The sequence below is a fragment of the Somniosus microcephalus genome, chromosome 21 (genome assembly GCF_052327205.1).
Source record: "Somniosus microcephalus isolate GS21.2 chromosome 21, FLI_Smic_1.0, whole genome shotgun sequence".
Lineage (NCBI taxonomy): Eukaryota > Metazoa > Chordata > Chondrichthyes > Squaliformes > Somniosidae > Somniosus > Somniosus microcephalus.
Genome location: NC_141007.1, coordinates 45,039,172 through 45,064,723, shown reverse-complemented (window position 1 = coordinate 45,064,723; position 25,552 = coordinate 45,039,172). Strand labels below are relative to the sequence as shown.

The 25,552-nt window shown below is 42.8% G+C and overlaps 1 protein-coding gene across 11 annotated transcripts in view; it reads right to left on the bottom strand.

Moving 5' to 3' along the window:
* The window catches only part of tnrc6c1 (trinucleotide repeat containing adaptor 6C1), a 672,712-nt gene that overhangs the window by 339,328 nt on the left and 307,832 nt on the right, over nucleotides 1-25,552 (bottom strand). For all 11 annotated transcript variants that reach the window (XM_085963536.1, XM_085963535.1, XM_085963529.1 and 8 more), the window contains exon 4: nucleotides 4,692-4,756. In XM_085963536.1, coding sequence (XP_085819662.1) covers nucleotides 4,692-4,756 — 65 coding nt within the window. The remainder of the gene's footprint in view (nucleotides 1-4,691; nucleotides 4,757-25,552) is intronic.

Here is a 25,552-nt window from a genome sequence, read left to right as displayed (position 1 = left end):
CACTGGCTGCCATGACCCCATCTCTGACTGCTCTCATGCAGACTCAAATTGAGGCCACGCGAGCACTGACTGCTGCCATTGTCACTGTTTCGGACATATTTCCCCAGGGCTCTCACCGTGCCGCAGCAGGCCAGCAATCTGTGCCCCAGCAGATTGCTCCGGATGCTGAAGTGCTGCCCCGTGGGAGTGCCAGTGTGTCAGTCGAGCAGGGAGTTGCTGTCCTCTCTCAAAATGACAGCATTCCTGCTGCCACCACTGTCACTTCTCCACTGCACTTGCCACCGCCTGTAGGACAGACTGCTGCCGCCCATGCAGAGTTGGTGCAGTCTGCAGCTGGCCCTCCAGGCCCAGAGCTGATCGAGGCCGTCCTTCAAGGGCATCTGCAGTCTCAGGTTCTGACAATCAGCAGCCTCCCACCAGCCTTGCTGCAGCCACTGGGGTCCCATTACGGAGGAGCAGTAGGGTGGGAAGGGGAGAAGTGCGCAAGGGAAGGAGATCACCCTCGAAGGGCAAAAAGTAGGAGGTGTGACAAAATGTTCACTTTTTTATTAAAGGCCAAGGTTCGTGGTTAAACTTTTGTTTAGTGTTTTGGACATTATCTCCAGGTTGTGAGAACCAGTTATGTTAATGACTTTTTTTGTGTTTCTTTCTATTAGTTTGTCATGAGGAAATGACACACACAAAGTTTGTAAAATAAATACGTTTTTGTATTCAAAATGTACATGTTTGGTCTTTGCAATCATTGCTGCCTTGGCTGGCTTAGGGGTTGCGGGTTGGTTTCATTCATGTTGTTCTCAATGGCAAAAGCCATTTCCTCAGCAGGGGCCTAGAAATGGCTTGCTATCAGCCGTTGACGGACGGCCCTTCCAGCTTCTACATTGTGGGCCTCCCTCCCCCCTTGGTGCTGCTGATGATCATCCTCCTCCTCTTCCTCCTCATGTAGCAATGGACCGCGAACTGGGAGATATTGACGATGTCCCCAGTAGCTGATTGAAATGAGCCGGTGGTATAAAAGTTGAGAGCCACTGTTATCTTCACTGTCACCGACAGAGATGTCCTGCTCCTCAGTTGAGGCTGCAGATCTGGCTGTAGCAGGTGGCAGAGCTCAGTGACCACCTCCTTGCTGAAGTGCAGCCTTCGCAAACACCGCTCCTCAGACATATTAATGTAGGAGAATTGTTGGTGAAATACCCTGGGAGGGTAAGGTCTCCTGTACAGAGGCCTGTTGGCCCTCCTCCGTCTGGCCATGATTGCCACTCTCTCTCTGCATCTCTGTGGCCTCCGAATCTGCTGGCGCAAGACAACGCCCCCCAATCAGTGCAGCCCCCATAGTCTCTTGGCAATCAAAGTAATGAAGGTCAAAAACCAAAGTACTGCAAAGTTATGGTCAGAAGCCAAAACTACTTCACACAGCATTGACTCAATGCACAAGTCTCTCTTTCTCTCTCTCAAAATCTCTCTCTCTCTCTCAGAACGAGTGGTGCAAAAATGTCTACCACACAAAAAGCCAGGAAGAGGCCCCCTTTAAATAGCACCCCCCCAGCCCCACAACAACTGGGTAGCGTTCCAGTCTACCTGTCGTTGGTTGTGCCAGGTGGAAAGGAGGGGGGCGCCACTCAATTTCCGTTCCGGGGTGCCACAAGGGCGTTGCACGCTCGAATGACGTCAAGATCTGCGTGCGCAGGAGATCGGGCGGTATTGCTTAGCGCCGCCGCAAAATGTCCGGTCAATTTCGCGAGAGGTGCAGGTACCGCCACGCCCGGGCACTAGTTGCTTTGCGCCCCATTAGCGCCCTCTTAAGGCGCTAATGGGAGGCGCAAACCAACTGAATTTTTCCCCCATAGTGTTTACCTGAGAACTTTGTTTATTGTTGTACAGTTTTAAAGCTTTCCTACCTTGTGTTCATTATTTCAGTTGCAGGTATTCCTATTAGATCTTTCCAGAACATGGCTATTTTCAAATCAAAATAATATGGTACAGTTTGCCCCAAAAATGCTATTTTTCAATTTTATTGGCGATGTAAATGACGCTGAAGCTCATATAACTTTCCTGTTCTAATATTGATCTTTACACTTACATAAATGACTAAACTGGATACTGGAACATATCATTTAATAATTATTACACCTTTTCTCCCAGCAAGAAGATTATTGTATTCCTCCCCCTGCAGCACAATAAAGATTTCTCTAGGTTCAGAAAGAGATGGTATGTGTGAAAGAGAAAAGAGAAATGCAGTGGAAGGAGAAAGAGAGGGAGAGAGATAAAGAAGAAGCAATGAAAATTAAGGTTAAAAGAATACCAGTTTATATTGCTGCCAGTACTATAAATATAATTTGACTCCTTTTCTTGCCCCTTGCAAGGCTCACAGTTTTCCAGTCATGGCTGTTATAAGGTCAGTCACGGTCAAGAAAAAGCCATTCAGTCCATTGAAGGCCATCCCTCTAGTACCCTAACTCTCTCAGTTTATCATCCAACTGCATTTTCAACACTCTAATTGACTTTGTGTCTGCTACCTTCCTGGCAGATTATTCTAAACATGTATCAACCATTGAATAAGTTCTTCCTAATATAGGCTATAAATTTACATTAAACTAATTTGAAACAAGGTCCTCCAATCCTGCTAACCTGATTTAATTTGAATATTCCAGAATGACCTAATCTATGCCAAATTAGTATCTTATATACCTCAAAGAAAATCCCTCCTTGAACCTTTTTGCTATTCTCATTGACATAATCTATCGTTTCCTCCGACCTCCTCTCTCACCATTTCTCACTCACAATCTCTGCCAACCTTTACTGTCTCTCCCACGTGTTCTGTACCTCGTTTGTTTTAGCATATGTTGGCAGAAAACTGCACAAATGCGAAGTTACGCATTCCACTGAATGTGATCTTATTTGCTTAGTGATTTATGATCATATGAAAATGACAGGCAGGAGAAGACCAACTGGTCCATCAAGCCTGCCACAACTTGTTATGACATTCTTAGTAACCTTACTGGTCTCATTACGAAAAGTGCTTTTAAGGCGTGTTGTACATGTGAAAGCATGAAAAGAAAAAAATTTCCAAACAGCCTAAGAAATGGAAACCGTTGCAGCTACAAACTGTCCCCCTGACAACTTTACAAACTGCTGTGAAGATAGAATTATTATGACCTTCTATTAGGCACATGAAGTTATTTTGTTTCCTGCACATTACATTCAGCTCATACACCATTTTGTGAGCATTATTCCAGCATGGCCATTAATGTTCGCCTCACAGCAAAGGGTCTCACAGCGGCACAGTCATAACTGTATGTGTTACTAATTCAATCTTTTACAAGAAAAATGTACTTGTAGTACATATTGCATATCTGCAGACAGTTAAGGGCTGTAATTCAATCTTGGGGTTCTGTTCAAGCTCATAAAATGTTTCAGTTATATTTTCATGGATTAGGACATCATCAGAAAATCTTGATTGAATTACAACCTTATAAATTCTTCGCTGCTATCCATTATTTTATATAATTTTACTCTTTCTTTTGAACAATTCTGGTAATTAATCCTTAGACTACCCGCATGTCCAGGGAATTACTGCCTCTCTGGATTTTCAACTCGTGTACTGTGCCACTGAAACAAATTCTAATATTACAGTAATAAAGTGTAACACATATACAGGAATTTGTGCCTTATTTAGTAAGACTATTTAATCAAGGTTTCTCCATGGATTTAAAATGGCATCTTTACAAGGCTCCGACTACATCAGGATATAGACAAAATATAACTCAAATACTGGCATATTACAAAATAAGTACATAAGTTATAATAATAAACAGGAGGACAATAGCCAAGAGCAGAGATATGTACCCATTTTCTACAATACCAATCCAAAAATCAAGACCAAATATTTTTTTCACTCAATTATCATCTCATAATTCTAAATCTTATTCAAGTTTAGTTCAGAGGAAACATAAAGCAAAGTTAGAAACAATTGGAAATAGTCATTGTTCAATATTAAAATAACTTGTGTTAAGAACTGAACAACTGGCTAATAGGATGTCATGAGCAGTTTGTAAATGCCAATAACTCAGTAATATTTGCTAAATGCGTATAGCTGGGAACCTTAATTTAAACCAAATACTGTAAGGCTGAAATTCTGACAATCAAAATTTAATTTGGCAAATCAGTAATCAACAGATCTTTTGTCTTAGTCCAGAATGTTTGATTTTTATAAAATAAGTAATAACAAACAAATCCTGTGACTACTGTTGGAAACTCGTGCTCAGTATTACATTTGGTGCAAGAGTATATAATTCATGATTTAGTTTGGTACCATGCCACAGCAGGCAACAGTACATTAAATCTTTGAATAAAAGCTAATCTCTACATTGTTACTCAAATTAAAACACATAATCAGAACAAAACAAAATAATTCTTTGAATTTTCAATCTGTGTTGTCTACACCAATAAGTGAATATTGTATTCCTGATATTTTGACTGAAACAATTGGAGTTTGTTTACTCAGTAGTCACATCTAACACAACTTATTTTCAACTAATTCCTGTATTTCTGGCACATATGGAAGTTAAAAAATCAAACTAAACACGTTAATTCAGAACTATGCTACTAAAACAGATGCATACTAAGAAAACCAGTATTAAACGAATCAACCAATCTAAGAAAATAAAACAATAGTTATAATCTGTAAGCCGTACCTTATTTTTCTCTCTTCAAAGACAGCTTTTTGCCATGCATCACTTTGATATGCATTTAATTTCTGCTGTAACACAAAAGCATGGAATATGATTTTAACTAAAAACTAGCATGTTCAGAATGGGATTCAAAAACAGAATGCTAAGTTTAACAAAAGCAAAATACTGCGGATGCTGGAAATCCAAAATAAAAACAGAAAATGCTGGAAACACTCAGCAGGTCAGGCAGCACCTGTGGAGAGAAAAACAGAGTTAATGTTTCAGGTCGATGACCTTTCATCGGAACTGGAAGATGCTGGAGATGAACAGCTTTTAAACAAGTACAGAGCCAGGGAAAAGTGGGGGCAGGAAAAGCTGATGCTATATGTCATTGAAAATTATCGATATAAGTAAAATCTTACACAACACACAACAGATAATTGGATCAAATCTGTTGGATTATAAAGTGTTTCCTGTGTGATGCAAAATGTGGGCTAACGTGACAAAACTGCTGAATTATTTTGGTTTACCAGCTATATATCTACACTAAAGTTAATTGTACAAAAATACTGTTTCTTGAAAAGAGGTAGGCACCACAGAAGGAAACACAAACAAGGATCAAAACCTTGGATGGTTCACCGTGAGCAATGTCAACTGAAAACAGAAAAACCACTTAAACTATAAGTGGGCAGGATAACCATTCAAAAATATTTGTTTAAAATAATGCAGGTTACAGGATTAATATGATTCCCAAACAAAACACAACATTTTGGACTATTTCCTTTAGAGATTGTCATCAGAAATTTCACCAGAAAATAAAATCCTGCAATTTTGACACATGCAAAAATTTTAGGCAAACTAAAATGTCAACGTGTGGCTATCAAATTACATATTTCCATTTATTTCAATAGGCCAGACTAGAGTGAATGTTACAAAACTGAATGTAAGCATAGTGTTTGTGTAAAAAATTTAATTTACTCTGAATCGAGCTCAATTAATGGAAAATGTGTTTTCTTGTTTAGATTACTCCAAAATATAATACTGTACCTCTGAATATAAACTGTGAAAATACAAATAGAAAATGCCTGTAACCTACAGGTACAGCACTGGATACAGCAGCTTTCTGTTTTAAATATTTATGGCTTAGCTAAATTTACAATCAGATTTTTATCTTTTACACTGAATTTTATTTCAGGAGAAAGTTACTGAAAATTTGTATATTACACTTTATGCATTAGGAATTCATGATTTATTCTCATTTATCCTGAGGGAGATACTTCACATTATTGTTTTAATAAGCAGTTATATGTTGAAATGGATTGTGGAATATCAACTCACCTAATTTAATCAGCTGGGAAAATAAATTATGAAACAAATGTCCTTCACAAACAAACTCAAATAATTATTTTATAACAACAATAGCCTAAAATGCATTTGCACTTCTGAAACAACGACTTGTGTTTTGAGGCTATATTTTGTCTAAATTGTCACTCATCAACAATCACCACTAGAACTACACTGCCCAAAGCTCAACTTTCCTGGATGATGTACTCATCTCGATATTTTATCTCATCCTATGACACAAAACTCCAACTCCTTCTGCACATTGTTATTATGTAGCTTACAAACAAAAAGTTGCAGGGCCTGCACATGCCCGTTAATGGCCTGTGATTTGAAAAAACGCTGAATTTGCTACCTGCTCTTTTATTTTAAGAAATAAATTCCAGATTCGCTGTGATATAATTCTTCTATTGAGGCAAAAATGAGCTTTTGAACAGGTAGAATGGCAAAATTAATACGTTTTTGTCAACATCATAGTAAGCTCTATTAATACAAATTAAAATTACTCATGAAATATACTAGTTCCAAACATTTATCATATATATTAGGAATTAGGATTGATTCTTACAGGTACAGTGAAAATAACATTCATAACCAAGAGAACACAAATGATCATTGAAGATACCATTTTCATAGTACCTGTACCTGCAAAAATGAACCCTAATTTCTGATATGTGATCTGCAACAGTTATTAGTTTGTTAATTCCTGTACTTTCTACAAGGGTAGACCACAACAAGTAACCATAGAGAGAAGAATCATGTCATACTTAAAAGCCTAGGGAAATATTTTGACCTGTTTTCCCTCCAGCACTATATTTTTATGATGATGACAAACTGCTGCTCCAAATCAAAATGAATAACGTCATAATGTTTTACTGTGCACTCTACAAAATAACAATAATTGAAGCAATCTAGGGAAGGTACTTGGGAAGCAATTTAACATAATCTATGATGATTCAGTTTCTCAGCGGTGTAAATGGATTAGGGTTATACAGAACAGTTGAACACTTTTGCCAGTCACAGCTCTTGAGTATATTAGTGATCATCACAGAATTATGCTGCTTTCAAAATGATGTCTATCTTAAATGCCCGAAATGAGAATGAATCTGTAGTTTGGTCATATTTTACTACCATGATACAAAAGGTATCATCATACAATGGTCCATTTCCAGATACAAACACTAATAGCAATATAATCCAATTTAGTAAAATATAATGTACTGAAGGGAAGTAGGGGATGGAAACGTTTTATCTTAATATAATCCAATAAAACAATTTAAAAGCAAACCTTACTAATCAGAACAGTTCTGTCAGAAAATAAGTTGTCAGATTAACAAGGTTTTCAGTTTATTAAGGCTAATACAATTATGCACATTATTGCGCACATTGTTTAATGGACAACCACTGCCACACTTTGTTAATCCCACTTTTTATTAATCTGACTTGGCTGTCAGATTAATAATAGTGGAATTAATAAAGTGTGACAGTGGTTGTCCATTAAAAGCTCTCTCATGTCCCTCTGACTTAAGACAGTGTATCTGTCATTTTCCTGTTCTTGTCTTGTCAACGTGTCACATCACCTCCACGAAAAGTTGCCATGTCAGAAGATTTTTATATCTGCTCATAGGTCTTGATGGGGTAAAAAAGCACTGTGCTCTTTTGCTGTCTTGTGTTCTGATGGGTGTTAACACTGCTGCTGCTCTCTAGCAGGGGGAGCATTTGTTGAACCATTATGAGCTAGTGTACCAAGCACTAATAAATTCAAATGAAAGTAAATATCACCCTCTTTCATCCTTTCGTTTCCCAATATAAATGGAATGTAATTATTTCTAAGTCGCCTTCCATATCAGTTATTCTTGTTAAACAAATAACTTTATTAACTTAAAATATATATACCAGCAATGGAAAGATATCAGTCATTGGAAGGGATGTGTTGCTTTTTCTCATGATGTGACAGACAATTAGCATATGATTCCTGCTTTTTTTGTGGTGCTAGATTCAAGACAGGGATAGTATAATGAACAGGTTTGTGAAGCATTAAAGACCATCAGCAATATTTTACTCAGAAACCTTTGTACTGAATGTGCTTCAACTTGATGAAGTTGACAAGACCAATTTGATGATGGTATAGTGCCAGCATTTCTCATGTACAGGGAAACAAAAGATAGAAAGGAACTTGCCCCAAAGGGATAAATGTCCACACTGACATTTTTTTTTACAGCTTTCCAAGAATATTAACTCCAAATGGACAGTTTGAAATTAATAGCACAACGGATAATCATTCATCTGAAACCCTATGCTCAAACACAGAAATTAATTGAACGTTGCTGTAAATATTGGACCTGGCATTGCATATCAAGGAACATCACCCAATAGAATATACCGCGCACTGGTGTACAAACAACATCAACATTAAAATTCAGCCCTATAAATCCAATTCTCAGGGCTTGTAGTAAATATCATCAATTTATTACCTGATATATATGTTATTTGATAAAAACCAATAAGTAACTGGCAAATTCCATAAATATGAAACATTGGGCTGGATCTTTCTGGAGCGGAGCATTTTATGGTGAGCGCCATTAGTTAGACTTTTTCCTTGCAGGCTTCAGCTCGAAAATATTCTGCACGGTAACTTGCTGGAAGTACAAGCAACAGGGGGGCAACAGGGACCTCAGTGAATGGTGGGACCAACGGTGTATTTCCTTGAGATTTAAGGATTGAGAAAGAAACAGAGGAACGACAGAGAAGGAGGGTGAATTAAAGTCAAATCACAAAGAGAAATAAAAAGCGGGAAAGAAAGATTGGATTAAGAGAGAGACAGAAAGGAACAGGATGATATTTTTTATTTGACATTTTCAAAATCTCCAACACCAATTGACTACATGCAGGAATGAGATTGAATCATTTAAGTTGTTGTCCTTTTTGGAGCAGAGAGGTTGATTGGCATTGCATCAACAATTCTCCTGTTGTTAAAAGGGTATTTGTGTTCTTAATTACCAGATGTAACTTTCTGCAGCAAATTTCATGGGCAATTAATGTGCAAATCTAGCAAGTTCTTAAAAATAATGGGAAGGCTAAGGGCAAGATCCAGTTTGTGGGAAGCAAACGGCAGAGCGATGCAAATCGACCAGCAGGTTCTGGAGATTCACAACTCATGGTGTATCTCTTAATACCCTGAACTTGCTGACCGAGTTGCACCTTAATAACAGCAGGCGTTGTTAACATACCGTTATTTTCCAGCAAGATCTGGCGCAGGGAATCAGTTGAATGAAAGCTGTTTGCAATAAAATGTTAAATTGTGACATTGAATTTTGTGAATGAAATCACTTTATTAGTTGAACCCTGATATCTACAAGAGCACAAGGAGTCATAGTTCATATGTAGATAAAATTCTATTTACAACTTTGGAAAGTATGATATTTTAGTGAGTTAAGTAAAATTCCTAAAATGTTCACAGTGCATCTAATGATTCAAATATGGATGAAATCACAAAACTGTGGACTTTGTTATAATATGCTAATTTGGAATTTCCTCTTGTTCAATCCTTACCTTATTCTATTGCACTTTCTTTTGCTTAATAAATCTTAATTTTCAAAGTTGGCAAACACTGGTCAGTATTGGAATCCTTTTTCTATTTCATTCACAGTGGTGATGACCACCCACTGCTTACCCTGTAGAATTATCCATGCCAGTCACTGCAAACTGATGAAGCATTTGCTGTAAAACGTGAAAAGCCCACTAGTAAAACAGATGGAGCACACAGTCACACATGTGAGAATCAATTAATGGGAAGTGTCTCCCAATAGGGGTATTTGGAATGATACAACATTTTCATATCTTAATCAGTAAAGTGTTTGGAGGCTGTGATTTGTCAAAACAGACACACAGGAACACGTTGCAATGTTATAACACATGAAAGGGTTCACAATTATCAGGAAGCTAAATGCAAATATCCTTAAGAACATCATCTAGACCTCAACATGTCCTGAAGTAAAACACTACTGGTGGAACTTTCAACTAGCATTCAAAGATTACTTCCAGGATCCAGCTTTTAAAGGACGAGCATTAACCGAATACCAAAAATTGTTAGTTGCAATAGATTGCTTGTTGGGGGTGGTGGGCATTACACAACATGTTGGAGAGTGCAGAGGAGCCTAATTCTAACTTACGTGCGACACTCACTCATGGCATAGTCATTGTGGTCCACCATGGAGAGTATGGTGACCTCTTTGCAGATTGCAATTGGCCCCACTAACTGGGAGTCTCTGGCAGCAGTGGTAGCTTCTCTCAGGGATGCACATACTGAGGCCTTACAGACTCTGGGCTCCACCATTTCCTGCAGCTTACTAAGCACAGGTAAGGGCTTCCAAGATATCAAAGCACTTCTATAGTCTACAGAAAACTCCTTGAAACCGATCACCAAATACACAAATCACTAAAAGTTGAGACGCAGGTTAATAAGTCCATTAAAAAAAAGCAAACTAAGCACTGGGCTTCATTTCTAAAGGGATAGAACTGAAAAGCAAAGCAGTTATGTTAAACTTGTATCGAATCTTGGTTAGACCACACTTGGAGCACTGTGCACAGTTCTGGTCTCCATACTATAAAAAAGGATATAAAGGCATTGGAGAAGGTGCAGAAAAGATTCACAAGGATGATACCAGAACTGAAAGGATATACTTAAGTGGAAAGGCTGAACAGGCTGGGGCTCTAGAAGAAAGAAGGCTGAGGGGAGACCTGATAAAGGTCTTTAAGCGAATGAAAGGTTTTGATAGGGTAAATGGGAAGAAAATGTTTCCACTTGTGGGGGAGTCCAAAATACGCTACCACAGAGTAGTTGAGGCAAATAGCATAGATTCATTTAAGGGGAAGTTAGATAAGCACATGAGGCAGAAAGGAATAGAAGGATATGCTGGTAGGGTTAGAGGAAGTAGGGTGGGAGGAGACTCGTGTGCAGCATAAACACTGGCATAGACCAGTTGGGCTGAATGGCCTGTTTCTGTGCTGTACGCTCAATGTAACTCGATGTAAATCAGAAGTTTGCCAGACGCACCTGGTCAAAACCCTTCTGCTGACTCACAAATTACTTCCACACATGATTACTGTCAGTTCCAGCAGCCAAAAGTCCTAAAAAGCTCGAAAGTAGCAGACTAGCAGTCTAAATAAACTCAAACTGGTGCCCTCCAAGCTTATGTGCGACACTCACTCATGGCATAGAGTCATTGCGGTCTACCATGGAGAGTATGGTGACCTCTATGCAGATTGCCCATAATTTGTGTGACTGATTTGGAATGGTTTCTAGTGTCGAACGGCACTATCCAGTTAACCAGTTAATCCAGCGAAGCATGGGGCTGGATTTTGATACTGGAGGCGTGACTACAACCTTTGGGGTTGCAGTCCCGCCTCCATCGAGTTGTGGGCAACCCACTCGATTTTCACTTGATTGACCTTGTTGAACCCGCCCAGTGGGCTCAGCAGGCCAATTAAGGGCCACCCGGCAACAGGTGATGTCACAGATTGACATTTCATCTGTCAGGAGCTTTTGACAGATGAAATATCAACGTTTGACAGCTCTTTGAAGCTGTCAAACACTGACAATCTGTACTCCAAGTTAATTCCTTCCTCTCGGGCTGATTTAGAGATCTCTCCAGAACAGAAAGCTGAATGCTGCAACTTTTGACAGCTCGTGGCCATTCTGCTTTCTGTGCTGGTGAGATGAGGGACTCCAGAGATCTGAAGGAAGGAAGGCTGTAAAGGTAAGTAAAACTTCTTTAAACACTTTACACACACCAAACACTTACCTCTGCACTCATGCCCATCACTTACCTGAACACCGGACATCTCGAACCCTCCAAGCCCTTTAGCCTGACGGTCCGCCTCGCTAACTTGGCGTGGTTTGGAGCCGTCGGGAATCCCACACTTCAGGAATAAAAATAGGGATTAGGCTAAAAACTGCCTGTTAACTACCTGTTAACAGGCAGTTAATTGGCACTAATCCCCTTCCCGCCTCAGGGAGGTGGCTCCCAGTGCGGGTCGGGTATCCGCCTCCTTTGAAACTGGCATGGAGGCGGGTTGGGTTCGTGCCCTCTGATTTCGAGACCGCCTCCACGGTCCAATGAAAATCCTGCCCATGTTCTTTATCCTAGGGTGCTTGGAGAGTCGAGGGATACGATTTGGGCTATGCTAACAGTCAATTTGAGGAAGTTGATAAATGTTGGGAGGCTCCAATAGACCAGAATTAAGCTAACATTAGAGGGTGATGAAGCAGACCCAAGATTCATAAGTCTCATATCAATACTGGAAAATAATGGGATTAGTTACCAGTCATAACCCTGAAAATTATCTGCATGATAATGGTGTAATAAATTAGCAGCCAACATGGATTCAGAAGGGCAGATCCTGACTAAGCAACCTTTCAACATCTTGGGGAAATAACATGCCAAATGGATTCTGGAAAGCCCCATGATGTGACATACAAAGACTTCCAAAAAAGGCTTTTAACAATTTTACATAAAAAAGCTGTCAGTGGAGCTCAAATTGGGAGAGGCTCAAGGCAAGACATGAGAATAGATAAGAATTGACTGAAGGCTGGGAAACAGCAGGTGTTAGTGGAGTGATGGTGGGGGGTGGGGGAGGGGTGGAGGTGGGGAAGGGGTGGTGGGGGAGGGGTGGAGGTGGGGAAGGGGTGGTGGGGGAGGGGTGGAGGTGGGGAAGGGGTGGGATGGTGAGTGCCCTGGGGATTGGGAACCCTGCTGTTTCTAATTATATTAACAATTTGCAGTCAAAAGCTCAACAGAAACTGGTCATATTTGTAGATGATGCCAAACTGGGGGAGGGAATGTAGTTGAATATAAGGAGCCAGGCATTGATCTACAAAGTGAGTTAGATAAAATATGTAAGTGACAGATTAAATTTAATGAGGACAAGTATAAAATATTGCAAATAGGGACATAAAAAGAATGTGGAATACCTACTCCATGAATGGTGTTGAAATAATTAAGGGTCAAGTTGAAAGAGACCTTACAGTATTAGTAGGCTCGGAGTTCCTCAGGGCAGTGTCCTAGGCCCAACCATCTTCAGCTGCTTCATCAATGACCTTTCCTTCAACATAAGGTCAGAAGTGGGGATGTTTGCTGATGATTGCACAGTGTTCAGTTCCATTCACAACTCCTCAGATAATGAAGCAGTCCATGTCCACATGCAACAAGACCTGGACGACATTCAGGCCTGGGCTGATAAGTGGCAAGTAATATTCTCGCCACACAAGTGCCAGGCAATGACTATCTCCAACCAGCGAGGGTCTAATCACTGCCCTCTGACATTCAACGGCATTACCATCGCCAAATCTCCAACCATCAACATCCTGGGGGTCATCATTGACCAGAAACTTAACTGGACCAGCCACAGGTCAGAGGCTGGGAGTTGTGCAGTGAGTGTCTCACCTCATGACTCCCCAAAGCCTTCCCACCATCTACAAGGCACAAGTCAGGAGTGTGAAGGAATACTCTCCTTTTGCCTGGATGAGTGCAGCTCCAACAACACTCAAGAAGCTCAACACCATCCAGGACAAAGCAGCTCCCTTGATTGGCACCCCATCCACCACCTTAAACATTCACTCCCTCCACCACCAGTGTACCGTGGCTGCAGTGTGTACCATCTACAAGATGCACTGCAGCAACTCATCAAGGCTTCTTCAGCAGTATCTCCCAAACCCGCAACCTCTACCACCTAGAAGGACAAGGGCAGCAGGCGCATGTGAACACCATCACCTCCAAGTTCCCCTCCAAGTCACACACCATCCTGACTTGGAAATATATTACCGTTCCTTCATCGTCGCTGGGTCAAAGTCCTGGAACTCCCTCCCTAACAGCACTGTGGGAGTACCTTCACCTCAAGGACTGCAGCGGTTCAAGAAGGCGATTCACCACCACCTTCTCAAGGGCAATTAGGGAGGGAAAATAAATGCTGGCCTTGCTCTGAAGATGGGCAGAGAAGTCACATGACTGATCCCCAGCATCAGACAACTGAACTATGAAGGAGGTCAGGGGAAATTTGTATTTTTCAACCAAAGGAGTTGACTGAGCTTAAATAAGGTATATAAGAAGGTAAACGGTACTGAAAGATGAATCTAGACGGAATTTTAACTGCCCAGCGGAACCCGGGCAGAATGTGAGTTAAAATCCAAGCAATACACTTACCGCTCGTTTCCTGCCTCTCAGTCTTCTTAATGCCAATGTCTTCTTGTGTGTTCAGGTGCCCGCCTGATTCAGACAGAATCTTCATGAAGAAATGTAAATTGGAGTCCTATGATGTCATTGGGACCCCAATGCAATTATAACGGCAAACAGTAAAACCCAGCGGAGGCCTGTCAGGTAAGTTTAAAACTTATCTTTGTGGGACCAGGAGTAGCAGGAGAGCTCGTCCAGACCCCACAAAGAAAGTTTGGGCCCTGCCACCCTGGGCTCTCCACTCCTTCTCACCTAATAAACCCTCCCGAATCCTCCCATCACCACTTGCCTGACTGGCGGCCTTTGCCATGATCTTGGTAGGCCCAAAGCAGACGAGCTGCCTGCGGACACTCGTTTTGGGCAGGCAGCTGGTCGGTGGGACGATAATGAGACCCGGCTGTTAAAATAGACTGGGCCTCCCACTGCAGCTTCTGGGTGGGTGGTCTGGTCTGCATGTCCTGCTGGCTTCCCGCCTGGCAGTTAAAATTGGCCTTATTATTTCAATTTAAACTATGACGGTTGTGTAAGTTCAAACTAATGAAAGGCAAGTTTAGGACTGATGTAAAGGAAGTTCTTCTTACAAAAAGGGATCACGATGTCGAATGGACTTCTATGTAGGATAATGGAAGCAAAAACTTTGGAACTATTTAAGAAACTGCTGGATGCTGTGAGAGGGAGACAATAGGTTTTTTTTTTCTGGATGTTGAGTACGCTTGGGGCAACTGGCCATTCTCATCTGTATCTACTGTGAGAACATGAATGCCTCTGGAGAGATTAGCAGTCAGTTAGACTAAGTACAGACTTTAATGGAATTTGGAAAAATTGACTGTTTATGTTACAAAACCTGGAGATGAATTATGCTGTAGCATTTTCAATATAATTACATCAAGTACAATGTTTAAAAACAGACTAAATTAAATGGACCTCTGGAACAGCCTGGTTTGCTCTAGTGCCATTATATTCCTGAACTCCTATCGAGTGGATCAAACAAGCTTGAATACTAGCCTCAAGTGATTACTGCCCAGTCCTTTTGGCATTGAAAGTGAGACTGGGATTTAGCTTGAACTAGACTGTTCCACCCACTTAACTTTAAAGATAAATGTGTCAATGGGTGGCCCAAAGGAAGAAAAAACAGAGAGAAAGACAAATTAAAGATACACTAAATACGTAAAATGACCTCCTATATAATATGAGCATCTTTTAAGAAAATTATTGGCCCGGTATTTGTGTTTAGGATGACAGCGAACTGGCAGCGTTCGGCATCATTCCGCCTTTGAAACTGACCGCAACTTCGGGAATTGGCACATGCACAGGCGCATACGAAAATCCCGAAGTTGCGGCATGTCAATGATATCTCCGAAACTGGCTGCGCTGTGCCCCTCCCCCCCCCCCCACGCCCCCCTGGGGTTTTAAGTGTATTGACTGCTAAACAAATGTTAAGGGTCTGGAAAACTAATTTTAATTTTGTGCAGTGTGAAATTTGTCCATTTTAATAAAAATTAAAATTAAGAAACTTTACAAAAAGTTTTTTAAACTTTTTTTTTTAAAGTTTGTCCATCTTTATTTCAGGTTTGCCTTTTCCCCCATGTGAGAGCCCCAATCTTTCTTTTGCTCCCTTTAACTATTTTAAAAAGTTTGAATTTTAAGAGCTTACCCATTTCCTTGGTCGCTGTTTTTGAGAATTCTGCCTTTTGATTGGCTGCTCAGACAGCCTGTCACAGCAGCTCGCACAAGGGGATTCCCCATTAAGTTCAGTTGAATTGAATTGTAGGTCGGAAAACCCAAACTTCTCGACACAGGGATTGTGAGATCCTTGTGAGGAGCGTACTTCGGGGCCAGCAGTCAATGCCTTCGCTTTGCGGTTGACCGCAAATTCCGGGCCAATATATAACTTCCTCATGGGGGAACTGTAAATAAAGAATAGCAGTAGTCTTCAAGAACCTATTAATCTTGGCTGTTGAGCGTATCAAGATCTGTTTGATACTATCCTGTATGTACAACAACAACTTGTATTTATATAGTGCCTTTAACATAGTAAAATGACCCAAGGCGCTTCACAGGAGTATTATAAGACAAATAATTTGACACCGAGCCACATAAGGAGAAATTATGGCAGATGACCAAATGTTTGGTCAAAGAGGTAGGTTTTAAGGAACATCTTAAAGGAGGAAAGAGAGGTAGTGAGGCGGAGAGGTTTAGGCAGGGAACTCCAGAGCTTAGGGCCTGGGCAACAGAAGGCACGGCCACCGATGGTTGAGTGATTATAATCAGGGATGCTCAAGAGGGCGGAATTAGAGGAATGCAGATATCTCTGGTGGGGGGTGGGGGTGGTTGTGGGGCTGGAGGAGGTTACAGAGATAGGGAGGGGCGAGGCCATGGAGGGATTTGAAAACAAGGATGAGAATTTTGAAATCAAGGAGAAGCTTAACCAGGAGCCAATGTAGGTCAGCGAGCACAGGGGTGACGGGTACATCATCAGTTAGTAATCTTCTGAATTTTTCTTCATTCAGATGTAGTTCATTTAACTTTTTTTTGCTGTATAAACTTTAAAAGTGCTGGATAGTTTGAGGAATAATTTCCTGTCACTTCCTGATGCAGGCTCAACATCTTATCATCTCCTACTGTGACAATATAAAGCCTCATTTAATCAAGATCCATTTAACACTGAATCACGCTAACAAGATTACTTAGCCAAGGCTAATTCCACATTAGCTGAAGTGCTGTATCCACGGAGAATAATCTCCCTGTAACTATGGTGGGTCCACAGGCGGGTTAGCTGAGGGTTGATTGTCAGAAAAAAGGACCTGTCTGTATTTCCTGTTTTGTCAGCTCAAGTGGGATTGACTGAAAAGACTTTCTCACACTTTTCTTGCATTAAGATCCCAGTTTGGTATCCAAAATAATCCTAAACTAGGCTGACGCAAAAATGTTATCCTTGTGTTTCAACCTAAATATACAGATTATAGGAAAATAACACTGTAACATCACGAAGCTGCATCACGTTGAAAGTTGCACATATATTGCAGGATGTTCCAGTAAGAATCAAACAACTTTCTAATATCTGAATGTTATACCAAGGGGCTCATTTTTTTTGAATACACACTGGTAGCAGCACACCATTGATTTCAGCGGACCGAAATTGTCCATCATTAGCATTCACTCAAAACATTTAAACTTAATATCTACAGTTAGTATTAAGTGGAGCCTTTTATACTGTAATAAATGTCAGCTTGCCTCAGTAGTAGCACCTTCACTGAAGCATACGAGAGCACGGGCCTTACACTAAACATCCGTAAGACAAAGGTCCTCTACCAACCTGCCCCCGCCATACAGTACTGCCCCCCGATTATCAAAATCCACGACAAGGCCTTGGACAACATGGACCACTTTCCATACCTTGGGAGCCTACTGTCAACAAGGGCAGACGTCGACGACGAAGTCCAACACCGCCTTCAGTGTGCCAGTGCAGCCTTCGGTCGCCTGAGGAAGAGAGTGTTTGGAGACCAGGACATCAAACCCGGCACTAAGCTCATGGTCTACAGGGCAGCAGTGATACCTGCCCTGCTGTATGCCTCAGAGACATGGACCATGTACAGCAGGCACCTCAAAGCACTGGAGAGGTACCACCAACGCTGCCTCCGCAAGATCCTGCAAATCCATTGGCAGGATAGGCGCACCAACGTCTGTGTTCTTGCTCAGGCCAACATCCCCAGCATCGAAGCTCTGACCACGCTCAATCAGCTCCGATGGACAGGTCACATTGTCCGCATGCCCGATACGAGACTCCCAAAACAAGTGTTCTACTCGGAGCTCCGGCACGGCAAGAGAGCCCCAGGTGTGCAGAGGAAACGCTTCAAGGACACCCTCAAAGCCTCCTTGAAAAATTGTAACATCCCCACCGACACCTGGGAATCCCTGGCCCAAGACTGCACAAAGTGGAGGAGAAGCATCCGGGAAGGCGCCGAACACCTCGAGTCTCTTCGCCGGGAGCAAGCGGAAGCCAAGCGCAGGCAGCGCAAGGAGCGCACGTCAACCCAAGCACCCCACCCACCTGCCCCTTCAACCACCGTCTACCCCACCTGTGACAGAGACTGTAGGTCCCGCATTGGACTAATCAGTCACCTGCGAGCTCATTTTTAATGTGGAAGCAAGTCATCCTCTGTTCCGAGGGACTGCCTAAGAAGAAGACAACTCTTGCCTGTGCACCTGAAGGTCAAATGCTCAAGGCCCAGTCTGGGGCTGCAGCACAGAATCTCGGCTGACAGTCCAGTGCAGCACTGACAGTGTACTGCACTGTTGGCAAGTGCCATCTTTTGGCTGGGACATTAAACTCGAGACCCCCGTCTGCTTGTTCAGGTGAACAGAACAGATCAGTTGAAGAAGAGCAGGGGAATTCAACTGGTGTCCTGGCCAACATTTACCTCTCAGCCAACACCATCAAAACCGGTCATTTGTCACTTATGCTGTTTGTGGGATCTTGCTGTGCGCATAATTTGCTGCCAAGTTTACCTATGTAGCAATAGTGACTTCAAAAAGTAATTCATTAGCTGTGAAGTGCTTTGGGGGCATCTTGAGGCCATGAAAGGCACGCCATAAATGCAGTTTCTTTTATTGTGGAAACAGTCAAACAAGAGGGTGTATTGTGTTTTTTTGATTTGAAAGTATATCGGTATCAAAGCGAAGACTATATTCTGTGCCTTGTGCAACACATGCATTTTCTTTCAGATTTCAGGGCCGATTTCCTGAATGCGCCCGAGCAGCAGGGAAACTGTGGCCGTGGTGACCATGATATTTTGTCCTTGAGAATTAATGGATGGAAATCGTGGGCAGTGCATCTGCGATTTGATGAGGTGTTGTCCAGCAGACAAGGCTCCCCCATTACCGTGCATTTGTAAAATCACTCCGCTCATCGCGAGGAATAATGCTAATTGTTATATAAATCTTTTACAGTGGAATCTCCTGCCTCTGTGATAATTCATTGTAATGGTAGTGGGTGGGTTGAAAGAGAACAATTCCAGCCCAGAACAACAAACCTGGAACATATTTTAATAGCTTTCTTGTCTGCTATAGATTATATATTGTCAAAGATGTAAAGAAAAAGGCACATTTAAGCCTTCAAGGGGTTAAGATCAAAGATTTGGTGTCACCAGTTTAGGTTCAAGCAGCAGAAACCAAAACATGCACTGCCTCTCCAGATCAGGCAGAGTACATGCAGCCAATGGTAGCATTGCGTTTTAGTGCTAGCAATCGTTAATCCAATTCAGCATAACTATATTGCTCTGCTTCTGGCAACTGTGCAACTCTCACTACTTAGTCGTAAAATCTAAAAGCCTCCAAATAGCAGGGTTATAAGGGTCTGTCAATATCTGTCAGGTCTGTGACTTTGTAAAAGAGTGCACTAACAGGGCGCAAAGCAGCTAGCGCCCGGGCGCGGCGATGTTAGCACCGCTCGCAAAATTGACCAGTCGTTTTGCGGCGGCGTTAAACACTACCGCCACGATTCTCCTGCGCCCGCAGATTGTGACGTCAGTCAAGCATGTGACGCCCCGGTAGCGCCTCAGACCAGATATTGAGTCATGCCCCCTGCCTTAGCGCCTGCCGCTAGGAATGACAGGTAGAGGCGAAGGTTTTCAAGTCAGGAAGGGGCTGAGCTCTTTCCCTGGGCCTATCCACTAGTGCTTCCAACACAATTGCTTTTGAGGTCTCTCCAGGCCAAGATTCAAGGCTGCAATGAACAGGGGGTGGCTGGGCCCTCCCCTTTAAGAACTGGACGGCACCAGTCTGTCTGGCTTCCATGGTAATTGGCATCGCCTGAGCTTCAGAAGCGTTCTGAGGTAGCGCCTCGCTCCCTGATGTTTGCGCCTTAAGAGAGGTGTGTGGTGCCTGATTTAACGCTCAAATCACCTCCAGGGGCAATAGAGGTGAATTTTGCAGTCGGGGGCGATAATTAGTGCCGGGCGCTAAACTTTGCGCCCGGCCGATATTAGCACCCCAAATGGGCGATGCCGAATTTTTCCCCCAAAGAACCTCAGTGGCAATAAGCAACAGGTGCAGCAAATGACATTCATTTCAGGCATAACTCCAGCCTTTCAATAAGAGCCTCTTCATAATCTACTTGGGCACTGTAAAAAAAAAAGTAATAACTTAAATTGGCAGATATTTGAAATATGGGAGACTATATGAGTACCTTTGTCTTAATTTACTTCTCTGAGCTCTTTTAATAAACATAATGGTGTGTTTGGAGCCAAATTAGTTTCAGATTGTTGAACACAGAGCTTCAACTTCAAACACAATTCTACCAGCAGCAGCTAATGGCTGTAAAATGTTGCCAGCAAATCAAAAGAGCCCAATTTTCTAAGCAGTCGTAATGCCACAATATCTACTTACTTGCAAAGGTTTTGTGATGATGGCTCACTTTCAACCGTAAATTTGTAATTCTTAAACCTCGCTTGATTTGACACTGAGGGTCATGATAACAGTACAGATTGTTACAGAAATGGAAATATGACCTTTTTTTAAATTTTGTAACATGGGTAGTAAAAAACTCTTGGGGACTAAAATGGATAGACCCTGAAAATGGACACGGAGTTCGCGATGCGCGATTACATGCACCGGTTCAATGTCATGCAGGCAGCACAGCAACTTCGTGCTGCCTGCTCATTATGATTGCTGCTTGCAGCCAGTGCTAACCATGATGTTCATTGGCTGCGTGCATCATCAGCAGGGGGCCCAATATTGTTACTTGCTAGGACTACTTAAAGCTAGCCTGCACTGCTTAAAGCTAGCCTGCACCTCATGGAAGGAAGGTGCATTGCAGCTGCTGGTAGTGCTGACATCATTCGGAATAGTGCTGTGCAACAGAACAGTGGCTGATCATGGGAGAGAGCGTGGACCAAGGTTTTCCGATGCTGGTGGAAAGGAGAAGAGATATCCTGTATCTGCGGGGGGGGGGGGGGGAGGCGGGGCAGGAGGCCCTCCAGACACAGGATGGGAAGTCAGTGGGAGCAGATAGCCGTGGAGGTAAATGCCAGGACTTTAGGCCCGAAGACCTGGATGCAGTGCCGCAAGAAGTTTAATGACCTCACACGCGTGGTTAAGGTCAGTGAATGCATCTTCAAATGCCATATCCTACCAACTGCACCACTAGCTTCAGCCACTGCTCAATTCACCACACCCCCCCCATCACTCACCTACCAACAATCTCTATCAATCAGGACTCACCTAACATGCATATGCTTTATCTTATCCTCACACACATAGCACTGTTGCAAGCCTCACACTCGCATCTCACAGCTTGCACACATTGCCAGCTATTCAACCATGACAGCCACATCATCCAAACATATTGCACGGCACTCACTGACACACTTCCCTCTCTCTTGCAGGAAAAAGTTGTGCACAACAGAAGGCCGCAGGAACAAATTGGAGGGGGAGAGGTGCGCCTGCATGCTCTAAGCCCCATGGAGGAGACGGTGCTGGCCATAATAGGAAGGGCCATTGCTGAGGCCGTGACCAGCGGCAGGGCTGAATCCATTGAAAATGAGGGTATCCTCATAACTAATCCTCCTTCTCACATCCCACTTCCCCCTCATCCCATAATCTCTTCTGACTTACAAGCTGCAGATGGTGTAAGCATGCACTTCTTACTTTCCCCTCTCCCCTCACCACAACCTTACCAGTGTGCCTTTTTCCTTTTATAAGAACATAAGAAACAGAAGCAGGAGTTGGCCATTCAGCCCCTCGAGCCTGCTCCGCCATTCAATGGGCCAGAAATTAGGATCGGGTGCTTGCTGCGCGTGCAAGCCCCCGATGTGCACTCACCCGGCGCGCCGACATCTGAAGCCTGGGCCTGCTTGGAATTCCTGTCACTGGCCCGGTTCAGATGTCGGCGCGATGTGCTTGCCTGATCCAGTGGCGTAGTTAGTGCGATGTGCCGGCTGGGATCAGGTGAGCACTCTGCAGCCAATCAGGGGAGGGGAAACTTCATTCATGAGTTTGATAGTAAAGACTGTCAAACTCATGAAAAGTACGGGCGCCCAAAAAACTAGTTTAACTTTAAATAAAATTTTTAAAAACATCCCAATCATTAAATAAACTATAAATAACTTTAAAAAACTATTTTAAACAATTAATAACATTTTTGAAAAAAATAACTTTTTATGAAATCGGGTCTAAAAATAAACTTACCTTACTGTAAAGTCCTTAAAAACAATGAAGCTGTGGAAAAAATGTAATAATTTTAAATAATAGACCACTTACCTTCAAGAATCCACTCCTTACGCCTCCTTTTTATATGTCTAAAAAGTTCAGGCCCTTGCACACGCGCAAACCTGTCAAAAAGAAGGAAGTTCAACGCGTGCGCACGTTGGACCTCTGAACCCCTTGGAGGAAATGCTGGTTTCCCGCGCATGCGCTGTGCATGCTGAAATCCAGCACTTCCAACGGGCCCACGTGTGAGTACCCCGTCCGTACTCACGCGTTGGGACCGGAATTACTGGCCCAATAAGATCATGGCTGATCTTCTACCTCAACTCCACTTTCCTGCACTATCCCCATATCCCTTGATTCCCTTAATATTCAAAAATCTATCGATCTCTGTCTTGAATATACTCAATGACTCAGCCTCCACAGCCCTCTGGGGTAGAGAATTCCAAAGATTCACCGCCCTCTGAGTGAAGAAATTTCTCCTTATCTCAGTCCTAAATGGCCGACCCCTTATTCTGAAATTGTGACCCCTGGTTGTAGACTCCCCAGCCCGGGGAAACATCCTCCCTGCATCTACCCTGTCAAGCCCAGTAAGAATTTTGTATGTTTCAATGAGATCACCTCTCATTCTTCTAAACTCTAGAGAATATAGGTCTAGTCTACACAATCTCTCCTCATAGGACAATCCCTCAATCCCAGGAACCAGTCTGGGCTTTGTTGCACTCACTCTATGGCAAGTATATCCTTCCTTAGGTAAGGAGACCAAAACTGTACACAATGCACCAGGTGTGGTCTCACCAGGGCCCTATATAATTGCAGTAAGATGTCTTTACTCTTATACTCAAATCTTCTTGTAATAAAGGCCAACATACCATTTGCTTTCCTAACTGCTTGCTGTATCTGCATGTTAACTTTCAGTGATTCGTGTACAAGGACACCCAGGTCCCTCTGAACACCAATGTTTCCCAATCTCTCACCATTTAAAAAAACTCTGCTTTTCTATTGTTCCTACCAAAGAGGATAACTTCACATTTCTCCACATTATATTCCATTTGCCATGTTCTTGCCCACTCGCTTTGCCTGTCTATATCCCCTTGAAGTATCCTTGCATCCTCCTCACAACTTACATTCCCACCCAGCTTTGTATCATCAGCAAACTTGGATATATTACATTTGGTCCCCTCATCCAAATCATTGATGTAGATTGGGAATAGCTGAGGCCCAAGCACTAATCCTTGCGGTACCCCACTAGTTACAGCCTGCCAACACGAAAATGACCCATTTCTTCCTACTCTCTGTTTTTTGTCCGTTAACCAATCCTCAATCCACGCTAGTATATTACCCCCAATCCCATGAGCCCTAATTTTGTTTAATAACCTCTTGCGTGGCACCTTATCAAATGCCTTCTGAAAATCCAAATACACCACATCCACTGGTTCCCCTTTATCTATTCTGTTAGTGTCAGGGTTGGGGAGCCACGGGGCCGTATAAATACGAGGCCGTGCTCTCCAGGCAAAGGTAGGATCTGGACCCAAGTGCAGAAACCAGACAAGAGACAAATATACAATACTTTGTTTGAACTTTACTAGATTTACACATAACCAGATTAACACAAGGAACACAGCAATATACATAAAAACTAGAGACAAGAGAACTAGAGACAAGTTACAAGATGGCTAGTCAAGATAGGAACTCAGGACAGCTTCCATGAGGAAGCCCACTTGTCTATACTGAGCTTGCGACAAGCTACCACAAGGGGCAACCGGCTTGCCGAGGCACAACTCCAGACAAGCTACCCCAAGGGTAATCGGCTCACCAATGCAAAGCTCAAGACAAGATCCCAACGGCTCCCACATAGCAACACGCTAGTCCAAACAGCACCCTACCAAGACAAGCAGCTCAACAGAACAAGACTTAAATACATCTTAAATCCAGAGACAAGAACACAGACTTAGATACATAGCTCGAGAGAACTAGAACACAGACTTAGATACATAGCTCGAGAGAACTAGAACACAGATTTAGGTACATAGCTCGAGAGAACTAGAACACAGACTTAGATACATAACTCGAAAGAACTATGGCACAGACTTAGATACATAACTCGAGAGAACTAGAACACAGACTTAGATACATAGCTCAAGAGAACTATGGCAGCCAGCTTGTGAAGGCAAGCTGCCATAGAGGAAAGGCTAGTCACACAGAGAACCTAGTCAAGACAAGGAACATTGTCAAGACTAACTCCCTGGTTCACCCTAGTGAGGACTGAGCACTGAGTGAAACAACAACAGAACTTATATACCAAGAAAACCAGGTGCCACCCATAAACAGCTAACAGGCTGATTAAAAACTAACCAGAGAACGAGAAACAATTAACACAGGAGACTGACAAGTGAAGGTGCCATCTAGAGGTTACAAAAAGGAACTGACTGGCACCCTCACAGTTAGTTACAACCTCAAAAGACTCCAACAGATTTGTCAAACACGATTTCCCTTTCATAAACCCATGTTGACTCTGCCCAACCCTATTATTATTTTCTAAGTGCTCTGTAACCACGTCCTTAATAATAGATTCCAGCATTTTCCCTACTAATGATGTCAGGCTAACTGATCTGTAGTTCCCCGTTTTCTCTCTCCCTCCAGATAACCAAGAAGTGCAACCTGGCCAGGCAGTGGAGGAAGACCAAGAGGAGAGTGATGAAGAAGACACACTGTCACTCGCAGCCACCAGCTCAGATACTGACACTGCGCGTATCTTAGAGGATAGATTAGAGGCGAGATCTGCAACGTGGTGAGACACCGGGCACAAGTGTGCTGCAGCTAGGGTGGGGGGGGGGGGGGCGCCAGCTTGCCAGAGGGCAAGGTCGTACACAAGTTCTGCTGCACAGGCCTCAGGTGAGGACTTCAATGGGCCAGGCTACATAAGAAGGCTGATGGGTGTACACAACAAAATACTTGGTGCATTGGGAAGCCTGCCAGAAAGCCTGCGTTCAATGTCAAGGAGCATGGAGGAGTCCAGTACCAACATTGCACAGGGCTTTACGCAGAGCTTGGAGCCCATCCTTTCCAGCATGAGACTGCTGGCCAACTCCATCAATACACCTGTGG